The sequence below is a fragment of the Geotrypetes seraphini genome, chromosome 15 (genome assembly GCF_902459505.1).
Source record: "Geotrypetes seraphini chromosome 15, aGeoSer1.1, whole genome shotgun sequence".
NCBI lineage: Eukaryota > Metazoa > Chordata > Amphibia > Gymnophiona > Dermophiidae > Geotrypetes > Geotrypetes seraphini.
In genome coordinates, this window is record NC_047098.1 from 50,287,935 (window position 1) to 50,314,137 (window position 26,203).

The window sequence follows — 26,203 nt, forward strand, 5'->3', positions numbered from 1 at the left end:
AGGGGTGTGATTTGTTGGGGACAGGAAACGATCTTGCTTTGATTTGGGGGGAGGGTTTTAATTGGTTGAGAACAATAAACTATCTTGGTTTTCTTTGGGGGGAGGGATGTGATTGAGAGAAAGGCTACTGCTGGACAGGGGACATGGGAGGTAAAAGGAAGGGAGAAGATACAGAAAGAAAGAAAGACTGACAGCCAGCCAGGGAGAGAGACAGTAAGACGGGGGGGGGCAGGGAAGAGACAGACAGAGACACACAGGGGGACCGAGACAGAAAGAAAGAAAGGGGGGCAGGGAGAGAGAACAAAAACATAAAGTAAGAAAGAAAGAAACGCCTCAGCGACCCATTGTGCTAAAAGTCTACACATCTATTCTAGCATCCGTTATGTAATGGGCTTAAACACTAGTGTGTGTGTATGTATATGTACACATACATGAATCTACAATTATCCTGCATCTACCAGTCCCCATGGGTGCCGGATAACTCAGGTTCTACGGTGTGTGTGTGTGTGTGTGTGTATCAGTATTTTAGCGTCTTCACGGACAAGGTTTTATTTATTTATCTTTATACTAGTGAGTGAATACTGACCTGGACTCCTGAAGAAGGCTTTTTGCTGAAACATGGACCATGTAGGGTCCACATCATATCACACGTCATTCATTTATTGTACATTATTTTCTGGAGTTGTACTCTAATTTTGTCATAACAAACGCCTCATCAAGATCATTGCTTTCCACAGTCTATTCTTTTGTTTTTTGGATTTCCTTTCTTTGACTGTGGAATATTTGGGCTTTTGCTTTGTTTGCTTCTATGGAACTCTATTCAGTCATATCATAATGGGTCAATAAAGTAAGAAGAAAATGTTTTCCTGATGACAAAAGCTAAACATTCTCTGGTGTTTGTTGGTAAAGTTCTTTTTGTTTTTTTCTCCCCAGTGTTTTGCCAGGGGATTTGAATACAAGAAGCACCAAAATGATCACCGCTATGAAATAATGGTAATTAACATTCTTTACCATTTCAAGGCATCCAAGCAGTTTATAATTAATAATAGTAATCAATAAACAGAGAAACATCAGAAATTCAAGACATAGTAGCAATAATGGTAACAAGCTAAAATCCAACCATTCTCTGAATGTCAGTACCCCATCAGTCAATCCACAAATGCCTGAGAAAAAGAAGTAAGTTTCTTAACCCTTTCAGGACCATAAGGATCGTAGGCCAATTTTTGTGGTTTTGACGACATTTTTATGGTAAAAAGGGCTTGCAGATGCCAAAAAATTGATTTTTTTTGTGAAATATCATTATTTTTATTTAAAAAAATCACACTTCTGGCTTATGGACAGTGTGGCAAGTGAATCTTCTCGTCAATCTGGCAACGACGCTAATGAATGAATGTCGGAACCAGTTTGTTTACATAAAGGCAGTATCATATGGAATCCGTACATATCAAATTTAGAACTGTAGACTATCCCAATCAAAATTTATAGGATTTTAAAGTTATGGGACAAATATGTCCCTTGGTCCTGAAAGGGTTAAGGCCTCATCTCTAGTTCATCCTACCTGTGAAGCATAATAGATTCCTGTTGGATTTACAGAGGGTCTTCCATTCAAATTTCTTGTGTCTTCAGATTTCTGTTCATTTTATTGCAAAGAAGTGTGAACAAGTGGTTCCTGTTTCTTTTTTATGTTGTTTAGACTTCAGATTTTCCTGTTCTTGATTCAGGCTGGACGGCTAAGGAGGAAATGGCACTTCTCGAGGCTGTAATGGATTGTGGATTTGGAAACTGGTGAGAAGCTTTGTACCTGTTTATTTAGCATTTGCCATAGTATATTAAATTTACCATGGCCATAAAGAAATGCTTTGAAAAGTTTGTATGTGAAAAATTCTCATTTCCTTTCATTTTTGTGCCAGTGGGTTTAATTGTCCTGTTGCTGAAATGATCATAACATAATCCTGACTCCAGGGGGATAGAGTTGTTAACCCCAGTCTACATATTGTAAAGCCTCTCTACTTCCTTAGCAATCCTCTAGACCAGTGGTTCCCAACCCTGTCCTGGAGGACCCCCAAACCAGCCAGGTTTTCAGGATAGGTCTAATGAATATGCATGAGAGAAATCTGCATATAATGGAGGTGCCAGGCATGCAGATCTGCCCCATGCATATTCATTAGGGCTATCCTGAAATCCCGACTGGTCTGGGGGTCCTCCAGGACAGGGTTGGGAACCACTGCTCTAGACTGGTCAAGGTACTTGGGTTACTGGAAGACTGAGAATCACCGACTCTAAGAATTCTGTAAGACCATGTGCAGCTCTCATCCAGCCAGTATTTCTCAGTCTCCCAGCAGAGAGTGGACGTTCAGCCTGTACAGTCGGTAGGAGAAGGGGGGATGACCCAAGGGATTTTTAGTTTTTCTTGGGCTTCTACTTAAAAAAAGGTCCTTTTCCTGTGCTTTCTTTCTCTCTTCCTAGAAGGGGCCTTAAGCGCCTGGGCCAGTCAGAACATTAGGCCTCTCCCCGGTGCATCCCAGGATGAACCGGGAAGGCCCGCCATTCTGTAAGAGGCGGGCCTGCCATCGGAGCTAGCATGTGATTGTTTTACTAGCCACAGTTCATTTTCTGTGATTAGTTTTTTCTTTTTGAACTGTGTTCTAAACATCAATTCATATCATCTTAACCAGTGAGTTTGTAAGGCGTGTTTTACTTCTCCTGACGAAGGCGTATCAGCCGAAACACGGCCTTGTCGAGAAAGAGACTGCTTGAAATTGAGAGAAAGTGACTGCTTTGAATTTAGTCTGTTCTCCCAGAGAGCAATTTGTTATTATTTGGACTGTTTTTTATGCTTTATTAAAGGTGCTTTGGACTTCAAGGTGTTCCACTTTGTTTGTTTGTTCATTTGCTGACATCCCGTGGAACTCTTTTTGCTCCTTTTGTTTGTTAGTGAATTTCTACTGCATAATCACTGCCAATAGACTGCCCAGAGTAGTAGACACCAACAACAATTTTCTGAAAGAGGCCAAATGAAACATTCTGAAAGCTTTCTGCTGAAGCTGAAACATATCACCTGGTTTAGTCCAAAGCTGAAACCAAAAAATTCAAGTTTGTTTGTGTGAATGTGAACCAGTGAGGGCCACTGGAGACTGTTAAGAGTCTGCATCCCCAGCTTGGGGAAGGTGGTCTCTGCGGAGGAGTTATCTCAGAGTTTTCTATCAACCAGCCAGATATCTTCTACTGTGGGTTTACAGGCGCTTCATCTTAAATTGCTTCATAAGGCTTATATCACTCGTTGTAAAGGGAAACTGATGATGCTTGTCCTCGGTGCACTGTACCCAGAGGCACTATAGTACATCATTTTTTGGAATGTCCCTCTTTAGGATCCTTGTGGACACAGGTGTTTCACTCGCTTGAGCGGGTTGTTGGTATATCTCCTGAGTGGTCTTATAAAACGCTACTGGAAGTGGAGGGATCATTGGAGGATATGGGGCTTTTGGAGCACCACCGGTGCTTTTTGCTGGTGGCTTTTGGATTGGTTAAGAAGACCATACTGCAGCATTGAATGGGTCCTACTTGCCCTATGTTCCAACACCGGGAGAACCTTATGTCGCAGATGGCCTCATGGAAGCGGATGCGAAGGGCCCACTCCGACAACTCTAAGCACCGGGTATATTTGCATTGTTGGGTGTCCTTTCAGGAGTGAGGTGGGGTCCTGGGAGGAGGGAGTTGGAAGTGGGGGGAAGCTGAAAAGCAGAAAATCATGGACAGGGCATGCCAGGAGACTTTTCTTTTCTAGGGTTTATCTTTGTATGAGTTCTTCTACAACTACTTGGATGTCCAGTTTTGGATTGCTTTTTGTTTTGCTTTGTTGTTTTACTGGGAGCGGAGGGTGTATGGCTATCTCTCGTGTTTACTGTTGTATTTTTACCATATTTGCCTTTCCTTGTATTTGCTGCTTCTTGGTTCCTGGTTTCTAGTGGTGTTCTGTTCATACCAATAAAAATCTTCCCCTCCCTCCCCCCCAAAAAAAGAGTCTGCATCCCTCTGCTAGACCCACAATATCCAAGCCAGAATATAATAACTTAACTAATGAAATACTAGCGTTACCAGATTTTGCATCTGGGAAAAGAGGACGCATGGCTCTGCCTGTTCCACCCCCCCTCCTCCCAAGCCTCTTGCAAACCTCATCTCTTCGGGCTAAGTCTGGAGTGCAATCTGTGCATGTGCAGATGCGACATGATGCCGTTATATGCATGCTTGCATGCATGTGATGTCACCGTGTTGCATCCGCAGATGCACTCCAGACTCTGCCCTAATCTCATAAGCTCAACAGTTTGCCAATCTCAACAAAGTGCCAGGTTTTGAATTAGCCGTCCAAATACCCGGACAGTCCTCTAAAATGAGGACATATCCGTCCAGGTAAATCCAGACATCTGGTCACCATATGAAAAACCATGTTTTGCCTCCAAACAAAATAGCCTGTACACACAAGGACAGCAGCTAATGAAAACTGAAGCTAAAAGCCACAGTGTTTATCACAAACTTACAGATTTAATTCCTGCTAAAATTTTGTGTCAAAAGCATTTATTTGGAGCACTCTACAATATTGCAATCACTTGCAGAAATAAAGAATACAAAGAGTGGCTCCTCCCCGTAGGACTTCCTGGTGGTGTAGTTAGGGCAGGAACCCAGTCATGGAAGCCATTTTGAAAGCAGAACCTGAATGGGCAGGAACAACTCCTGCCCCAACTATACACCTAGACCACCAACAATTGTAAGATAGGCCTGGGGGGTTGGGACAGCTCCTGTTCAGGAGGAGAGAGAGAGACAAATGGGATAAAGCACCCATTTTCAGCTTCCACCAAAAACATTGTCATTTTTGTCTACAAATTAAAATAATCTTTCAGCCAAAACCATGCAGTAAAGGGATTTTGGGCCAGTTTCAGCACTGTAATAGAAACTGAAATTCCGTCAGCCACTGTTATCCAACCACACAAACGCAATTTAATATGTAATGGAATAGTTGTTGGACTGACAACAATTAATATTTACAGACTGAGGTATGATGTTAAGTATCGCTTTACTAGCATATGAGCAGATAGATGGTAAACTAGCTTCTTTTTTCTTCAGGCAGGATGTGGCCAATCAGATGCGCACCAAATCCAAAGACGACTGCGAGAAACACTATATGAAACATTTCATCAACAATCCCCTCTTTGCATCCACGCTGTTAAACTTAAAGCATGCAGAAGAAGCAAAGAACGCAGTAACAGCCATTCCATTCTATCGTAAGCAGGAATGATAGAGACAGCAAGTTCAGTTCCATCATAGAGTCATTGTAAAGAATGCTTCCTTACCAGCTGTAAGGTGGTGGTTCAAATCCTGCCAGAACAAGCTTGGTCTGGGTTTAAAATGAGGCCTTTATGCTTTTGAGAAGAATGGTGTGTTGTATAAGGGACTTGAGCATGTAAAAAGCAGGTGTACTTAGGGTCAGTGTGTTTACATAGTAGATGACGGCAGATAAAGACCCGAATGGTCCATCCAGTCTGCCCAACCTGATTCAATTTAAAATTTTTTTTTTTTTTTTCTTCTTAGCTATTTCTGGGCGAGAATCCAAAGCTTTACCCGGTACTGTGCTTGGGTTCCAACTGCCGAAATCTCTGTTAAGACTTACTCCAGCCCATCTACACCCTCCCAGCCATTGAAGCCCTCCCCTGCCCATCCTCCTCCAAACGGCCATACACAGACACAGACCGTACAAGTCTGCCCAGTAACTGGCCTAGTTCAATCTTTAATATTATTTTCTGATTCTAAATCTTCTGTGTTCATCCCACGCTTCTTTGAACTCAGTCACAGTTTTACTCTCCACCACCTCTCTCGGGAGCGCATTCCAGGCATCCACCACCCTCTCCGTAAAGTAGAATTTCCTAACATTGCCCCTGAATCTACCACCCCTCAACCTCAAATTATGTCCTCTGGTTTTACCATTTTCCTTTCTCTGGAAAAGATTTTGTTCTACGTTAATACCCTTTAAGTATTTGAACGTCTGAATCATATCTCCCCTGTCTCTCCTTTCCTCTACGGTATACATATTCAGGGCTTCCAGTCTCTCCTCATATGTCTTCTGGTGCAAGCCTCCTATCATTTTCGTCGCCCTCCTCTGGACCGCCTCAAGTCTTCTTACGTCTTTCGTCAGATACGGTCTCCAAAACTGAACACAATACTCCAAGTGGGGCCTCACCAATGACCTGTACAGGGGCATCAACACCTTCTTTCTTCTACTGACTACGCCTCTCTTTATACAGCCCAGAATCCTTCTGGCAGCAGCCACTGCCTTGTCACACTGTTTTTTTGCCTTTAGATCTTCGGACACTATCACCCCAAGGTCCCTCTCCCCGTCCGTGCATATCAGCTTCTCTCCTCCCAGCATATACGGTTCCTTCCTATTATTAATCCCCAAATGCATTACTCTGCATTTCTTTGCATTGAATTTTAGTTGCCAGGCATTAGACCATTCCTCTAACTTTTGCAGATCCTTTTTCATACAAAAGTTAGAGGAATGGTCTAATGCCTGGCAACTAAAATTCAATGCAAAGAAATGCAGAGTAATGCATTTGGGGATTAATAATAGGAAGGAACTTCTACGAGATGTATCTATGTAGCTGTTCCCAGGGGACAGTTATTTTATTTCTTAGGATTTATTTGGTTTTAGTGCACACCTTTTCAGTTGCAGTTCCAGGTGATGAACATTCAAGTACACAAAGGGCTTATTTTATTTATTTATTTAATTTAAAAGATTTATCAACCGCCTCTTTACTAAGTTGCAGTAAAAGAGTGCACTGTTGTATTGTATTTTCCAAGTGAAAATTTACCATAGGATTCACTAACTTGTGGTAACAGAGGTACTGCAGTTAAGAACATAAGCAATGCCTCTGCTGGGTCAGACCTGAGGTCCATCGTGCCCAGCAGTCCGCTAACGTGGCGGCCCAACAGGTCCAGGACCTGTGCAGTAATGCTCTATCTATACCCCCTCTATCCCCTTTTCCAGCAGGAAATTGTTCAATCCTTTCTTGAACCCCAGTACCATGCTCTGCCCTATTACTCCCTCTGGAAGCGCATTCCAAGTGTCCACCTCACGTTGGGTAAAGAAGAACTTCCTAGCATTCGTTTTGAATCTGTCCCCTTTCAACTTTTCCGAATGCCCTCTTGTTCTTTTATTTTTCGAAAGTTTGAAGAATCTGTCCCTCTCCACTCTCTCTCTGCCTTTCATGATCTTGTAAGTCTATCATATCCCCTCTAAGTCTCTTCTTCTCCAGGGAAAAGAGTCCCAGTTTCTCCAATCTCTCATCGTATGAAAGGTTTTCCATCCCTTTTATCAGACGTGTCGCTCTCCTCTGAACCCTCTCGAGTAACGCCATATCCTTCTTAAGGTACGGCGACCAATATTGGACGCAGTACTCCAGATGCGGACGCACCATCGCCCGATACAACGGCAGGATAACTTCTTTCGTTCTGGTAGTAATACCCTTCTTGATTATACCTAGCATTCTATTCGCTCTCTTAGCAGCCGGTGTGCACTAATATTTGGTTTATATACTGGGCCATCTCCGCGCAGAGCTCGACTTGGTTTACAAAAGTCAGAAGACCAGATTTTACAAATAGATAAAAAAAGAAATGAATGAAATTTAGCCTAACCTAGCACAAAAAGGGCCCGTCGGTGCTTAACGGTTACTAACCCCTCTTTTACAAAGGTGCACTTTGCCTTTTAGCACGCGCTAAATATTATCACGCGCTAAACACTATCGCATGCATGCTATCCTATGGATGCGTTAGCTGTTAGCGTACGTTGATTTAGCACGTGCTAAATCCGCGCTAAAACGCTTAGCGCGCCTTTGTAAAAGAGGCCCTAAGTCCTCTGGGCAGGCCATTTTAAACTTGTGAAAATAACAAAGTTATTGAATCCGATAGTAAATTTATTTTTGAAACTGGCTTTTTAGGCATCTTTCGTTTGTGTCTCCAGTGTGTCTAAATCAGGGGTGTCCAACCTTTTGGCTTCCCTGGGCTGCACAAACGTGCAAACACTGCAGCAAGACAGAGGAGGGAGCCGGCAAGATGGTAAACACCCGGGGGCAGCAGAGGAAAACACTGCATCGCCCTCGACCAGGGCTGCACAAAATACTTCATGGGGCCACATGTGGCCCTGGGGCCGCATGCGGCCCTCGAGCCGCAGGTTGGACACCCCTGATCTAAATCTTAAGGGGGCGTCTTCTGGGCAGGCTTTGCACTTGGATGTTTTACAGCGATAATCAAACATTTTATAAAACGTCCAGGACACAGTTTGGTCGTTTTGGGCTGGACCTGTTTTTAAAACAAATAAGGGCCAAAAAGGTATCCAACTTGACCAGATGACACTGACCCCATCCCATCTCACAAATATCTGCATGAAACAGTGCATATCTGCCTCTATGACAGCTGCTGTGCAGATATTCTGGCCAATCCTAGTAGAACTGCAAGCAGGTCTGTGGAGTAGCCTGGTAGGCAGTGCAGTGAACTGCAGAGAAGGGGACCCAGACCCATATGCCATCCTAACTAGTACATTTGTGATGGAAAGCGTGAGCCCACAAAAACCAACTGTACTGCCAAATAGGTGACACCACACAATCAATTGATTAGGAAATACTATCACACATATTAACTCCAGACATCTCTTATATTTACTTGTTTCCCCGCATGTGTATTGGATGTAGGTGGAACCTGCAGGCATAAGGGCAATTGGAGTAGTAGACAGGTGGGTATAGTAGGTTTTGAAGGGCTCACCATATAATGTATGAGGGTTATGGTGAGTTGTGTACGTGGCACTCCTAATGTGAAGTCCACAGCAGTACCCTAGGGTGTCCCACTGCTTTGCTTGCATGTCTGTGTGGCCAGTCCTTTAAAAATGCTGGTCTCTACTAAATACAGGCTTATTTTGGACTTTTTATTTTTTGTTAATGGCAAGAATAACATTAGATAACTACATGGGCCATTTTCTCCACCTAATTTTTGGACATTTTTTCAAAACATCCAAAGTCAGACTTAGATTTCGTATCCAAAATGCCCCTCTATATCTCCATCCCCAAAGTCTACCCTCCCCAATCCAGCACCAACCAAGAAGTTTCCCTCATGAGTAGTGGGGGTCAGGAGCAGCTCTCTAAATCAAAATAGGATCAGGTGTTGAGGTATTTTTACTTAATACCAACCCCTATTTATCATTTCTGTAGTGCTAAAAAGGATACACAGCGCTGTACAATTAACTCAGAAGAGCTTGCAATCTAATTGGACAGACAGAACATATAGGGGTTGGGGAGTTTCTTGTAGAGAGAATGATAAGATGGACATAGGTAATTTTATGGTGAGTGGGAGTTAGTTGAAGGCAGCATTGAAAAAGTGGGCTTTTAGCTTGGATTTGAATACTGCCAGAGACTGCACCTGACGTAATGACTCAGGCAGTCTGTTCCATGCATACAACGCAGCGAGATAGAAGGGACGGAGTCTGGAGGTGGCAGTGGAAAAGGGTATGGATAGGAGGGACTTGCCCGATGAACAGCGTTCACGGAGGGGGCGGGGAGAAGTGTGGAGAGATATTGAGGGGCTGCAGAGTGAGTGCACTTGTAGGTCAGTGTCCATGACCATCAGACTGCATATTGGCAGCCCAGTGCTCCCAGGAAAGATAGTTTCATGTACAGTACTCTCCCGATATTCGCGGGGAGCGTTCCAGGAACCTCCACAAATCTTGAAAACCCACGAATACGGTTTTTCATGGGGGAGACGGAAGAGAACAGCTGGAGCGCCGGCGAGTGCGGGAAATCACTCGCTGTATGCTCCAACCGCCTCTTCCTGCACTAAGTCGGGCCTTCTATATTTTCGTAAGCTTTTGAAAACTACTTTATTTACTAAACATTTTGGAAATTAATTATTTTCATTTTTTTATGGTTTATATTTTTTTAAGTTAATTATTGTAAACCGGATCGAGCTTTCTTAGAATAAAGACTCTGTATATAAAGCCAAGGATTAGATTAAATTACAATTAGCCATTTGTATCAGTTTGACTACAAAGAGACAGGTGGGTTACTCATAATTTCACCCCACTGTATCTCTGAGTCCATACTTGCAGTCCCTCCAGATGAACAAGAGAAGTCCATGGACATAAAAGGTTAAGACTAGAACTGGTTCAGCTTGTGCTTTTATAATTAGGGCTGCCAAAATAGCCCCAAGTCAGGTGTAAATTTAAATAGTGAAGTAATCCTGAGAGGTTATTGCCAATTACAACAAAGAGCTTGTTCAATTCAGATCATATAAGTGGAGGGAAACAGAGGCTGGATAAAATTTAAAGTGCATTTTCTTCATTCTGTATAAAGAGCACATGTTTCAAATTTGCCATTTCTATTATTTTTTTTGTAATTCAAAAACAACCTTTCTTTCAGCATTGGATGATCCGCCACGGCCTACGTTTGATTCTCTTCTCTCCAGGGACATGGCTGGATACATGCCTGCCAGAGCAGATTTCATAGAGGTAAAAATAATAATCATTCTTCAATTGGCGATCTGTTAGAGGTGAAATAAAAGCAGGCTTTAAACGCATTAAAATAACTTACAATTAAGATGGTGATTACAGTAGTTATTTTATCTCCTCATGAAGGAAAGGCCAAGAAATAATGGACTGAAATAGTGGCAGGGGAGATTTTGAAAAGGTGTTAAAAGGAATGATCTGACTTTAAGGTTGATTCAGCCCTAGAGCAAGTTATGAAAGGAGGTGATAGAATCTCCATCACTGAAGGCTTTTAGGAGCACATTAGACGTATAAGATGGTTTAGGTACACTGTCTCCTTTCTTTGGCGGGAATCTTCTTCAGTCCTGTCATCCTATAATTCCTTTTGTACAACATAATTTGGTACGCCGTCAAAAGTGTGCTGGACTTTGGTGCGCCGACAATCCGATGATGACATTTGTTCGCTGCCACTTTGAAGCCTTCCCATTAGCACTGTGAGTGGGGGGGGGACCCCCACCAGTCCATTTACAAGTCCTCACATTCCTGTTTGGGAGGGGGAAAACCCCCCTCCCCCCAAGTACACTGAAAACTCCCGTTCTCCTTTCCGTTTTAGCTGTTCATGTTTATTAAAATTTGATGCAAACGCTTATAACGTAATTTCAAAGCGAATTACAAATATAAAAAAGTAAAAAGGGGTAACAGGAACATTTCACATAGACGTTAACAAAAATAGACAGACTTACAGACAACAATGGGAGAGGGGATTGAACTCCAAAAATTTTAGAAAAGATAATAATGAAGAGTCACATTATAGGGAGGGGCTAAAAGAAGAAGCAAAAATATAAAAGCAAAAGACCTACAAAAATAAGTTTGATTGGTGAATTTTAATTATCGAAAGCATCTTTAAAAAGAAACATTTTCAAAAAACATTTATATTTATATATCTTTATTAATTTTCAATTTAAATTCAAGTTTAACACTTGTACAGAAAGCATTAGTCATAATAACATAAGAACAAGAAATAAATTTACGTCCAATAAGAAAAATATTATTTAACTATTTTGCTCAAGTCCTCCTTTAGATCCAAGATTTAGAAATAGCGAATAATATAAAGCAAGAAAAATAAAATTTTATAGCAAGATGCTAAAAAACTATAGCACTGAAATTGAGATCTCATATTTATATGTAGGGTTTAAGATATTCCTCGATCCAGACGAGACATTGTTACAAAAGTTGTCAATTGAGATGGTTCAAAGAACACATACTTAACAGAGCGGTAACACACTATACATTTACATGGGTGTCTCAAATAAAAGGTAGCCCCCAGAGATGTAACCCCAGGTTTCAAAAGAAGAAATTCCCGGTGACGCTTCTGTGTTTCCCTTGTAAAATCAGGAAACATCTGTACTTTACAACCAAGAAAAACTTTTTGTCTATTTTTAAAGTAAAGTCTCAATAGCCATGTTTTATCTAACGGGAGCGCCACGGTTATAATCAGAGTTGCTGGCAATGCTAAGTCCTTATAAGATGTCTCTAATATTTCTGAAACATTTAAAGTTCGTTTGTCCAGTTCTTTTTGTTGTTCTACAAAAGCTTTCATTGGCAAATAATAGACCCGTGAGAATGGTGGTAACATTTCCTCTGATACTTCTAATATTTCCACTAAATATCTCCTAAGCATTTCTCTAGGATTTACCATCTCAAGTTTAGGAAAATTAATTAACCTTAAATTATTACTACGAGAATTATTCTCAAGCATTTCAACTTTCCTTTTCAAGTTGGTATTATCCTTGACCAGAGTCTCTTGAAGTTGTTTAGATATGGAGATTTCCTTTTCAATTTTCTGTATAGATGCTTTTGAGTCAGTCAATTCTTCTCTCAAATCATTCAATTGCTTTGTTTGTTTTATAATTTTACTTTCCAAGTATTGAAATTTAGGAGAAGTGGACTCCACAAAGCCAGCAATTAAATCCCATAAAGATTCTAAGGTTACCACTGCAGGCTTTACCAAAGAAATCGAAGTTTGTAAGACAGTAGAGTGCTCACCATTTTGTGGGTATTCTTCAGGACCTGCCTCCTGGATATCGCCCCCAAGTGAAGTTGGAATATCCCCAGGTATATTGGTTAGGGCTCCTTGAATGTGAGCCCCAACCTCCAAGCCTTCTCCCAGTTCCAATCTTGCCTCTGAGGGAGAAAACACCATGGGCTCCGGGGTTTCCCCACCCCTGGGAGAGCTGGTGACCTGTGGTTGTAGGGGCGGCGCCCTTGCATCGGGGCTCAGCGTGACATCGTGCCTTAGAAGAACAACAACGGATTTGCCTCCCTGTGTCCTCAAAAGGCCTCCATCCAACGCTCGGGAGACCTCCTGTATTCGCCTCAGGATCTGTTCTATGTTGCCCAGAGGGGGAACTTCGGGACGCCGCAAGGCAGCAGCAGCGTTCCGGCCTCTTCTCTTTGGCATGCTTGTAAGTATCCACAAAGCCCGTGCAGGGCTTGATACAAAGAAAATTTCTAAATTAAGGACAGACCCGACGCGAACAGTTCAGCGCGTCTAGCTTGAAGCCGCCATCTTGGATCGAAGATCTTTTCAAAAAACATTTAAACTTTTCTAGAGCGGGTTCTCCTCTAATATATCCAGGCAAAGAATTTCATAATTGAGGCGCAGTTACTGAAAATATTTCTGCTCGTCTTGTGACGACAACTTTGAGAGATGGTACTGAGAAAAGGTTTTGGTCAGAGGACCGCAGAGTTCTGGATGAAGTAACTTGTCCAAAAAGGTAGGCAGATTAGATTGGCGGGTCTTAAATGAAAGTAATGCTATTTTATAGATAATACGATGTGATATTGGCAACCAATGTTCAGGAGTTTTCAGTGTAGTTGAGGGGGGGTGTTTCCCCTCCACCCCATCCCCAACGGTAGTGCGAGGACCACACAGCCCCCCTCAGAGTGCTAATGGAAAGGCTTCAACGGCGGTGCGCATATGTCATGCATGCAAATGTCGCCGCTAGATTGTCAGCGCACCAAAGTCCGGTGCGCTTTTGATAGGTCACCCATAATTTGAAGCAAAGACTGATCAAATCACTAAATTTTTTTTTTTTTTTAATTCTTTATTAATTTTAAAACTTTCATCAAGTGTACAAACATTGCAAGAAATAAAATAGATTTAAACACTTGTACATCTTATCATTATATCTTATAATTGCAAATATAACCCTCCCTCTCCCATCCTGAGATCCCTCTAGTTACTTTTATTTTTCATATAATAGAAACCCACCCCCCACCCCACCCTTATTGATGCCATTTTTCTAATATTTTTCTATTATCAAATCACTAATTTATTTATACAAAGAATTCCTCAAAAAATGTTAGATTAGATGAGTAGAAGATGGAAAAGAAACTGGAAGAAGGAAATTTCCCCATACCCTGGAACACATGACCTGTATAATGCCTTATGGACCTCGTGCATTAGGTTCTTAAACTTCAGTCTTCTGCTTTCTAGCAGCTCTGATCAATCATGGAACTAATTGCTCCCACTTAATTCTATAGGAGCGCCTTGTTTCTATTCTTCTGATGTTCCCCACGTAGATTTCATTTGTTTTGTCAGGGAGAAGTTGAAGTGAGTATTCTCTACTAGCTGTTAAGTGCAAGTTGAAACCAGTACAGATATAAGATCCTTTATCCAAAATCTTTGGAAACAGGCATATTTCAGTTTTCTGAGCTTTTTGGTATGGATCTTGTACCTGTACCATATATACTCCCTCCCTCCTTCCCACTTCCCCCACACCAGAGAGTGACGACCAACCCCCATCCCAGATCCAGCAGCAGGATCCCCAGGACTACCATACTTCCATGGTGGTCTAGCGGAACATTGGGGCAGGAGCGATGCGATACTCCTGCCCATGCTCTCTCTGAAAATGGCTGATGAGACTTCTAGCAGCTGACAGCGGGAAAATTGCTGGGTCGAAGGGGGGCCTGATGGCAGAGGAACTGTTGGTTCTGGGTTGGGGGAGGGCTGACGGAGGCGGCAGCTATGGAGAAAGGATGCTACTGGGAAGGATGAAGGACAAACACATGCCACCTGCATTGGTTTCAGCATCTGTCATGTTGGGGAAATTGACTGTTCGGTTTGCAACAAATTTCAGTTTTCAGAATTTCAGATAAAGGATCTTGTACCTGTATAATAGACATAGTAAGCAAGTAATATGAAATTGGGCTACAGTAGGTCCTAGGTTATACAACTGTTCACCTGTTGCTCCATCAGGGCAGAAAGAAGCTACAATGTGTGCTGTTGTCATTAAATAGGAGGCCTGCACAGTATTTATGAGGTTGGAATAATAAGATGTAAATAGCTATAATGGCTCTTACAATGCTTATTTGTAGACTGATGTGCCACAGAAAGCAAAACATTCTTCCACAAAGGTGGGAAAAGATACCTATTTTAAAAGGCAATCTAGGCACTTATCTAGGATACTGGGTTAGATGAGAACCATTGGTCTACCCAATATGGCTATTCTTAATAAAATTAGAACCAGTTCCAGTAGCACACAAATGCACTCACACAAATTTACACCTGTTCCAAAGGCGGTATAAATTTGTGCAGGTACACATATATTTTATAGAATACTGTGTACATCATAACTGCATGTGGCTATGTTTTATACATGTATACTCCTGAACAATTGAATATGAGTCCTTTACACAAGTAAAACTTGCTTTATCAACATTACCTCCAGCTACACAGAGCAGGGCTTAATTTCTGAGGGATGACATGCAATGCAGTTCCATCCAGACTTCAAAGCCAAAGAATCAGGGGTATTCTGCAGTCACCTTCCTACATGAGAGGAGCCCAGAGCAGAGAACTACCTCTCTGATCCCTAATCCAGCTCCTCCTCTCACTTCTCTTTTACCACCTGTTCCACAGGGACCAGGAAGGAAGGAAGTGTAAAGCAGACAATGTTCCCTGCTTTGCAGACATAAAAAGGGGATGAATCGGTACTTTTTGAATCTTGTGAGCAGCAGTGCCAGTCTTTAAGGCTTAGCTCGGCTTTAATGATTAACATTACTGCTCACAAATTTTAAACTTGTGCCAGTTCAACTCTTTTTGTATCTGTTATCCAGGACTTAATTTCTGGCAGAATACTCAGAGTGGCATTCCACCACCTTTTTTCTTTGGGCCTCAATGAAGCATTCATTCTCCCATCTTAATGGAGAACTGCCAGTGGATGCCAGAGAAAATAGAACAGCACTTTAAACTGTTAGTTACTTACCCTGAGATGGGAACTACCACGTCTTGATTTTTGCATTTTCTCCCTCCACAGTTGAGGAGGTAAGGAAGAAGAGATAGGGATTGAATGCCCCTCAGGCTCGGCTCGCCTTACTACCTTCTGTTTGGTGTGTTGATTTTGTGCCTCAATGTTTCTTGAATCCTGTCACCTAGGTCTCGGGGGAGTAGGGGATGGGGAGACTGAGTGAAGGAGAGAGGGGAAGAAACTGAGGATGCTAATGGGACTAAAGGGGTTGTGAGTTTTGCGGGTAACAGAAAGAAGAGTGAGTGAGTAAGTGAAGGGTTTTTAAGGTGCTGCAGAATTTAAATGTGGAAATCAGATGGGGAGAGCAGACAGCAGGGGAGAGCGAGAGGAGAGTATGTATGTATTTTTTTAAGGATTTATTTATCACTTTTTTGAAGGAATTCACTCAAAGTGGTATACAGTAAGAATAAATCAAAACATAGGGAATAGACAATTACAGCAATAAAAATATTCAAATAACAATACAAGGTATGGCATAATATGCTACATTACAGTGTCAATACAATACTCAATAAAACATTTTAATAGCATGTAAACAAAGGTGGAACATATAGATAGATAAGAGAGAGTAACAGGAGTTAGAAAATAAAGGGAATAATTTTAAAGAAAGTTGCACCGGGAAATCAAAAAAGTTCATGACTGTAATCTTGGCTAAGAGAGGAGTGGGTAAACATGGGTAGCATTATGTTGGTTCTCCAGTTTGATCTGAGTAGTACCTTTGATTTAGTGGATCACACCAAACTATTGGCCTGCTTAGACGCCTTAAGATTACAAGGTAACGTTCTCATGATTTAAAGTTTCTTGAATCTAGATTCTTTTCAGGTTAAATCCAATAATCAGATTTCTGCGGTTTGGAAAAACCCATGTGGAGTCCCTCAGGGCTCCCCATTTTCACCTACATTATTTAATGTATATCTCTCCTCTTTGGGTCTTCATTTAAGTGAACTGGGTTCAAGGATAATCATTCCTTGTAATACAGCTTTGCCCCATATCACTTAAACAATAGAGTCTGTATTGAAATTGATGGATTCATGGATGCAGGAATTTAAGCTTAAATTAAATCATGATAAGACCAAGTTCTTTGTTGCATCCCCGCACAAAATTTCCTATGAACCATCAATTACTATAGACTCAACACTGTATACAATTCATTTGAGGATTAAAATATTGGGAGTTGTTATTGATCAACATCTGACCATGAAAAAGCAAATAGATGCCATGGTACAAAAAGGTTATTACACCTTATAGAAGTTGCGTACCATAAAACTGTATTTTGAGTTTTCTGCTTTCAAACTTCTAGTTCGATAATTGTTGAGTCGTCTTGACTACTGCAATATAGTTTATTTAACATGCACCAAGAAAGAGATGGCTAGACTTAGATTAATTCAGAATACGGCAGTCAAATTGATTTATGGTTTGAGGAAATATGACCATGTGACACCCTTCTACCACGAGTTGCACTGGCTCCCGGTGGAAGCTCGCGTTTTAAGTTGGGTTGTCTTTGCTATAAAGTCATGTATGGTATTGTTCCAATCTATATGACTGACAGATTCCTTATAGCATCTTATAAATATAGAAGAGGATCACATGCTTTGTTTGTTTTTCCATCTGCTCGGGGTTGTAAAAGTAAGAAATCTTTGGATCATACATTAGCATTCCAAGCTGTTTTCTATGATAAAGAATTTCTACCGTTGTTGAGTAGTGCTTGCTCTTACAAATATTTTAGAACCCAGTTGAAAACTTACCTTTTCTCAAAGTACCTGGCCAAATAGTTTTGTGTTTCTTATATTATTTTTTATTATTAATCTTTTGTTAACTGTATTGAACTTATGGTTATTCAGTTTATAAATACGATGTTATGTTATGTCCTGCTACAATATGCGCAGCCAGTGTCACTCTATGTGTATGTGTTATTAGCAAGTTCGTTACTTCTTCCGTTATACGCAACTTTCACCTGCTATCTGTGATGCTGCTTCCTTTTCCCACATTCCCTTAAGACAGGGGTAGGGAACTCCGGTCATCGAGAGCTGTATTCCAGTCGGGTTTTCAGGATTTCCCCAATGAATATGCATTGAAAGCAGTGCATGCAAATAGATCTCATGCATATTCATTGGGGAAATCCTGAAAACCCGACTGGAATACAGCTTTTGAGGACCGAAGTTCCCTACCCCTGCCTTAAGAAGACAAAAACAGGCCATATGTTTGAATTTCCACTGTTTAAGGAAAGAAAGCAGGAGAATAATTTGATTGGAGCTCAGAGGAGCTTTGTGCTTTACTGGCACAGGAGCAGATATACTGGAAAGGATGGCTTTCTAGGAAAAGAAAATTAATGGTCATCAGGCTTGACCATCACAGATTGAGGGTTGAGATTTGGTGACTATAGGACCACTAGTTTGGGGGCTTATGATTGAGGAACAGGATCACGAGGGCAGAAAAACAGGAGCTAGGGTAGAGGACCCCATTCTCTCTCCTATCATCCTGTTGTTTATTCCAGTTGTCCTCCATCTCTGGCCCCCCACTAATGCATCCCCAATTCTTTACCAATTATGCTCCATGAGGATAAGATATGAAGAGTGTTGGCCTATGTGTTTGCGTTTTGTTGTTAAGTCACCTGTTTAAAGATGCTTTCTCATTATAACCTCAACTTTACTAAACGCCCATATCCAATAATGAAAATTTATTTTAACTGCGGTTATTTAGATGTTCTTACTTGATTGTTTTTCTATCTCAGTGGTTCCCAAACCTGTCCTGGGGGACCCCCAGCCAGTCAGGTTTTTAAGATATCCCTAATGAATAAGCATGAGAGAGATTTGCATACCTGTCACTTCCATTATATGCAAATCTCTCTCATGCATATTCATTAGGGATATCTTGAAAACCTGACTGGCTGGGGGTCCCCCAGGACAGGTTTGGGAACCACTGTTCTATCTTATAATGAATGTAGTTCCTCCCCGTCTTCCCTTCATGTTCCAGTATGTCTGGTTAGTTTGGAATTATGTCTATGCAGTTTTAGCATTGTATAGTTTTTATTTCTGTATTTCGCCAAGAAATCTTTTGATAAGCGATTATATCAAATTTTAATGAAACTTGTGACAGCTCATACTTGACCCTGGCCCCATTCCTCTCCCTGCTTTATGGTTGCACTTACATTTTATGTGCAGATTAAGCATGGCAGATATCAGTACAGGTTTAATACATATACAGATAGATGATGGAAGGAAACTCTTAGGGCTCCTTTTACGAAGCCGCATTAGCGGTTTAACGCGCGTAATAGTGCACGCTAATTTGCCGGCCGCGCTAGCTGTTACCGCCTCCTCATGAGCAGGCGGTAGTTTTTTGACTAGCGCGGGGGTTAGCGCATGATAAAAAGTCGCTAACACGATTTCATAAAAGGAGCCCTTAGTGGGTTTGACTGCCCTTAGTTCGAGCCACAGAACTAGCACTGAGGCTTTGTTAGCCTCAGTATCTAATGCACAGCTGTTTACTCTTTGTTCAAGCAGGAGTTTGACAATTATGCTGAGTGGGATTTGCGAGACATTGATTTTGTGGAAGATGATTCAGATGTTCTACATGGTAAGTCTCTCCCGTGGGATACGTGCAGTAGAAGCCCAGAAGTCTGTCACTGGGTATGTCTATAATAATAATAATTTTATTCTTGTATACTTCCAAAGCCATGGTAGTTCGAGGCGGTTTACAACAAGAAGTGCTGGACAATCGGAGAATAAAACACAATATAAAATCATCAATACGTACATACAATGTGAAAGTAAAAACAGTAAATCTTAACTTACAAATCGATTAAATAATTTTGTTTTTACTAATTTTCTAAAACTGAAGTAGGATGAGGAATGCATAATGATATTACCCAACCATTCATTTAATTTACCTGCCTGGAAAGCAAGAGTTCTATCCAAGAATCTATGATATCGACAGGCCATTATTGTAGGATAAGTGAACATATGGATTCTACGAGTAGGTACTTTGCACTGTATTTGAAGTAAAGATTTTAGAAAACTTTGCCAGAAAAATGTTCCAGCTAAGATTTAATTCCTAGTTATTAATCCCAAAATTACCCAAATATCTGCTCTTCTGCAGTGGTATTTCTTACTAATGAAGTGTAGGACTCTTTCTGTGATAGATGAACAAAGGGAACAGGATTAGAAATTAGATGAAAACGTCCCAAATATCTACAAATTAATGTGGGATCTCCCACCCACTGTTTAATTGCTTGTTTACTCTGTCCAAAATTACAAAGACTAGGAGTTGTACAATGAAGCTACTAAGTAGTACATTTAGAACAAATCGGAGAAAAACATTTCTTCACTCAGTGTGTACTTGAACTCTAGTGTCACACATTTTAAGTTCCCCATCATACTTTCTCTGTTGTGGCAGTGGGAAAATCATTTTGCTTTTCGGTGTTTCCTTTTATTCAGCTCTAATTGGATAACACTACCATTATTCCTTCTTCACTATCACTTTTGGATTTTGTCATTTAGCCAGGCTTCAGCGATCCACTCACCTCAACAATAACCATGAGGCTCATTTTCAAAAGAAAGAGAAAAACGTCCAAAAAGTGAAATAAAGGGGCAGATAAGACATTTTGTTGTTGTTGTTGCCAAACCTTTCCAATTCGCTATTTCTGAAACCTATTTTCTAGACCAGTGATTCCCAACCCTGTCCTGGAGGAACACCAGGCCAATCGGGTTTTCAGGCTAGCCCTAATGAATATGCATGAGAGAGATTTGCATATGATGGAAGTGATAGGCATGCAATTTTGCTTCATGCATATTCATTAGGGCTAGCCTGAAAACCCGATTGGCCTGGTGTTCCTCCAGGACAGGGTTGGGAACCACTGTTCTAGACGGATATCTGTGCTTTTGATCCATAGTTCATCTAAATTTCAGAGGGAAGTGTTAGAGGTGTAATGTGAACTGAACTAGGGCGAGCTTATGACATGGATGTTTTTCTGCCATAATCGAACCTTTAAGAATACGTCCATGTCACAAGTTAGACATCTGGGGCCAGACCTGTGCCAAAAGGGTGCTCTAAATGATCAGATGACCACTGGAGAGATGTAAGCATGATTCCCTCCCACCTCTCAAAGATGTAAATGAAACAGTACATAGCTGCCTGTATGACAGCTTCAGATGTTAGGGCTCGTCCTAGTAGAGCAGCAAGCAGGTTCCTGGAGTAGCCTGGTGGGCAGTGTAGTTAACCATAGAGATGTGAACTCAGACCCATACTCTACTCTAACCACTACATTTATGGTGGGATCTGTGAGCCTTCCAAACTCCACCCAAATCCTACGTGTGAGGTATCACCTGCAGGCATAAGGGCTATTGGTGTGGTGTACAGTTGGATCCAGTAGGTTTTGGGTGAGTTTTGGAGGGCTCACCATATACCATAAGGGAGATATGATCAGATATGTACCTTTTATGTTATGTTATGTTCACTACATTGCCTCCTATAGTGCCCCACTGCTCTGCTGAGATGTCTGTGGTCAGTCTAGTACAAATGCTGGCTCCGCCTACATCCCAAAGGCTTGTTCTATGCGTTTTTCATTTGGATGTGTGTGTTTTCAAAAATAGTTCAAAAAGATAGATGCATTGACAACAAATATATCCATTAAAAAACAAAACAAAACAAGATAGATGTTTTGCAGTTTTGAAAATAGGCATGTTTGGTACTGGATTTTTGTGAGTCTAATGCAAAACGTCAAAACTCCGATTTGGATATCCTATCGAAAATGCCCCTCTGTCTGGTTTGGAAGTATTAAATTGGGTTGGGCAGAAAATGTGGTATGAATTAATCAGTATTCTTATTATAAATAAGACATTTACATTAATGCTGGTACCCAGGCAGAGAGCCCCAAAATCCCACTAAACGTAAACATAAAAGTTTATTTATAAGAACATAAGAAGCGCCATCTCCGGATCAGACCTTCGGTCCATCAAGTCCGGCGATCCGCACACGCGGAGGCCCTGCCAGGTATACACCTGGCTTATTTTATAGCCAACCATATCTTTATATGTCTCTCTCAAGGAGATATGCATCTAGTTTGCTTTTGAAGCCTAGGACTGTCGATTCCGCAATAATCTCCCCTGGGAGAGTATTCCAGATGTCCACCACTCTCTGTGTGAAGCAGAACTTCCTGATATTAGTCCTGAACTTGTCCCCCCCTTAGCTTCATTTCATGTCCTCTTGTCCGTGTCAAATTGGACATTGTAAATAATCTTCTCTGCTCTATTTTGTCGATTCCTTTCAGTATTTTGAAAGGAATCGACAAAATAGAGCAGAGAAGATTATTTATATACCACAAAACCTTGCAGTTCAATGCGGTTAACAATAAAAGGAATACTGTACAATCAAACTGTCAATTTTTTAAACAGAAAAGTCTTAATCAATTTCCTAAAATGTTGGTATGAAATGGAATTGACTGTCAAAGTACTAAATTCCTTATCCCATGTCGCAGCCTGAAAAGACACTAATCTATGAAAATATCTTTTATGTGAACAACTTTTTACAGAAGGAAAAGAAAGCAAAGTAAAATTTCATAGTGAGCGTCTAGGATCTACAAACGTAAAATGGTCAACAACATAGTGTGGAATGCTAGTGAATCATGACTAAAATTAAGCTCTACCTAGTATCTGCTGTCCCCTCATGCGCTAGATCTGTTGGTATTTCACTTCTCTCTTACAGCCTTGAAGATTGCAGTGGTAGATATTTACCTCTCCAGATTAAAAGAGAGACAGAGGAGGAAGAAGTAAGTTTACCTAGCAAAGAGATGTATGCCCATTTAGATGCACGTGATTTTATGTATTTGGTTTCTTTTGTTTTATCCTAAAACTACGGCAAGTAGCACTGATTATTTATTTAAAAAATTTAGATCCTGCACTATCCCACAAGTCTAGGCAGGTTACAGTAGCTGCACACACCATAGTTTCATATACCTTATACTAGACAATCATTACTAACTGAAATACATTAAAATCATATCAAATTTCAAAAACTTTGACACAAAAAATGGATTTCAGCTGTTTCTTAAACTATACAGCAGAGTTGATTTGTCTTCAGAACCAAAACTGAAATGGTTGCATGTGTGTTGATGTGTTGAATGGTGCTTAGATGGCAAATCCAGCTGTGAAGAACTAAAGCCTGTGTCAGGCGGCTTGTATGGTCTGTGTCCCATATATGGCAATCCCATTCAGGATTGGAGGGGGCTTTGACCAAAACTCTAGTAACTGAAATGTGAGGACAGTGCTGGACAGACTTTTAAGGTCTGTGTTCCGCAAATGACAAGATAGATTTGGATAGGCTATAGTGGGCTTTGACAACCACTCCCATAATTGGAACCCAAGGACAGTGCCAGGCAGACTTCTAAAAATCTAAGTCCCAGAAGTGCCAAAGAAAGATCATGATCAAGTAATTTATATCACATTCATTGTTGGTTTAATCATGAATTGATAATGAATGTGACTAGACAGACTGATTTCTGGTCTTTATCTGCCATCATTTACTATGTTACAGGCAGTCTCCGGGTTAAAAACGGGCTCCATTTTTTTAAACCGTTCTTAAGTTGAATTTGTGTGTAATTCAGATCCTAGTAGTCTTCCCACCTTCTCCACCTCCTTGAGGCTCCTCTTACATTCCTTTCCATCCATCCCACTGTTCCCTGTCCACCACAACATCCAACATTACTCCCTCTCATCTCTACCTCACTCCTCTCCCACCACCATGTCCAATAACTCTCTCTCCCTCTTATGCCCAACAATTCTCCTCTTTCTTCATCTCCCAATGTGCACCATCTCTTTCCCTCTCACTCAGACACCCAATTTTCCCTTTCTATTCCCTCCCCCACCTCAGCATCTCTTTCTTTCTCTCACTCCCTTCATTCTTCCATTCTGTGGTTCATGCCCCCTCCCTCCTTCCTTCCATCATTTGTCTGAAGTTGGTGCTTCCTCCCTCCCAAGTTCCAATGCGCCCCTCTCTCTCCCTCCCTTCAGCGGGTGTTTACCTTCTTCTGGCCAGCTCCCTCCTCCTTCCAGGTGGCTCCTACATGCATCCCACAGCTGAGCCAGAAGCCTTCTCTCTGACGTCAGAGGGAAGGCTTCCAGCTCAGCCACATGACACGCATAGGAGCCGCCGCCCGCAGCTTTGTGCAGAGAAATGACTGCGGCTGGAAGGAGGAGGGAGCCGGCCAGAAGAAGGTAAATACCCGCCGGAGGGAGGCATGTACTTGGGGCAAGAATGCAGAGAGGGGCATGTTGGGAGGGAGGGATAGGGGCACATTGGGACACCTGAAGGTAGAACAGGACCCCCCATTCATAAGTATGAGTCCAACGTAAGTCGGATGTTCGTAAAACGGGTACTGCCTATACTTTGTTACTATGTCCTGTCAGATTGGAGTAGAGTGGAACACAGCAGCTCCACTGTACTGTAACTGCTATGTTCCTCTTTCCCACACCTCTCTAAATTCAGCCCTACCACCAGCCACTCAGGTTTTTAGGATATCTCTGATGTATATGAAGCGTGAGAATGTGTGATTCAGCTTTCTCATTTACTACCCAGGTTTACAATCAAGCTGTCTTGTTCCTAATACTTTCAAGCTTCAATAAATTCTTATCTTGCACATAACTCTATAATACACTATGGTACAAAATATCAATAATCACCTTACAATAACTTTATTACAATTGCCTACATATTTGGAGCATTGAGATTAAGCATCAAATTAAGCATCTCAGTGGCTACGTATTTGGTCCTGGAGGTTGAAGGGTACAGTGTCGGCTTCTATGAGGCAAACATGGTTTTTCCTGTTGCATAGAGCACTCTGGACCCCTGTTTGTTTACAAAAATTGGATTGCTCTAGGTCTAATAGATGTTGGCATTGCAACCTTGATGCTGGAACTTTAGATCACTTGTTGTTTTATTGTCCATTCATTAAAAATTTTTGGATCTCTATTTGGGATCAAATAAATCATTTAATGGAAAATTATGTAGCATTATCTTACGACGCAATTTTATTTGGCATGCTGATGAGAGCTAAGCCTCAAATATCAGCTAATAATAATAAGCTTTTGATGATATTGACAGGAGTTGCCATTCAACAAATAACGTATAACTGGAAAGATTGTACAAGGTTGAATTATTGCTTCTGGTGGAATTCAGTATGTCATGTGTTTAAAATGGAAAGAGCGTTGGCAGTTCAAAAAGGTTACTATAATAAATTTAAGGATGTGTGAGGGCCATTTTTAAATTATTATAATGAATAATTTACACTTTTCCCAATTTTAATTCTTACATGTGGATCAGGGTGGGGGGTTGGATTTCTATGAATAATATATATGAATGATAAGATATTATATTCATGTGGTAGATTTTTTGTTGTATATGAAAGTGGAAGGGGTGGGGGTTATCTTTTTGTTGTATGATATGGTAGATTTTCAAGTGATATTGTATTCTAATTGTTTGATATTTACTGTACACTTGTGAATTATAAAATGAATAAAGAATTTTTTAAAAAAACAAACAATTGCCTACATAGCATGTGCTAGCATCTATATTTAAAGTATATGATAAGAGCATAAGAACATTACAAACTTTAAGCCATGCAAACAACCTTTACTACAACCACATATTTCTTAAAATTTGGAGTAGGAAAATTGAATTCTTGAATGTTATAATCTTCTATGTGGTGGCAGTCCATTCAGGCTGAAATGCTTTTCAAATTCTTTTAAGCTGAGGTTCTCTTTATATTGCACTGAGGTTGTGTTCAAGCAATCCTTGTGTTGTTAGAATTCAGTTCACACATGAAATATTGTCCACCAACGTTTCAAGAGTTGGCCATACACCACAGCACAAAGCACGTGGCTATTAACAGCTCCAAACACTCTGCTCACTAGAAGCTCTTGTAATACAAACAAAATTAACTCTCATACTTTCAAGTAGTAAACATAATTTGTAAACCCCCAACCCAATACCCACAGTTACTTACAGATTGTTATTAATATTTCTTCATAACCAGTGGTTTGTAATGTAACATTCACTTTTAAATATAGGTGCTTGCACATGTTTATGTAGGCAATTGTAATAAAGTTATTGTAAGGTGATTAATATTTTGTACCTTTAGTGTTTTCCTCCAGCAGCAGCGGTTGGTGAGTGAGGGCGAGAGGAGGGGAGTGGCCAGAGTGTTCCCTGCCGCCAGGTTCTAAAATGGAATACGGCCACGGATCACACACCACGGTGGCAGGGAACACGAAACCCTTAGGGTTTTATTATATAGGATACCACCCTTTCTTATATAATAACAGAATAACAGAGCAGTTCACAAAATTTATAAAACAAATAATAAAACTATCTATTTTCCAAAACAAACAAA

At 40.9% G+C, this 26,203-nt stretch overlaps 1 protein-coding gene across 3 annotated transcripts in view; it reads left to right on the forward strand.

The window, feature by feature from the left end:
* Nucleotides 1–26,203, forward strand: part of TADA2A (transcriptional adaptor 2A) — a 60,337-nt gene that overhangs the window by 12,293 nt on the left and 21,841 nt on the right. For all 3 annotated transcript variants that reach the window (XM_033921839.1, XM_033921837.1, XM_033921838.1), the window contains exons 3-8: nt 934–993; nt 1,694–1,785; nt 5,119–5,276; nt 10,452–10,540; nt 19,326–19,398; nt 22,525–22,588. In XM_033921839.1, coding sequence (XP_033777730.1) covers nt 934–993; nt 1,694–1,785; nt 5,119–5,276; nt 10,452–10,540; nt 19,326–19,398; nt 22,525–22,588 — 536 coding nt within the window. The remainder of the gene's footprint in view (nt 1–933; nt 994–1,693; nt 1,786–5,118; nt 5,277–10,451; nt 10,541–19,325; nt 19,399–22,524; nt 22,589–26,203) is intronic.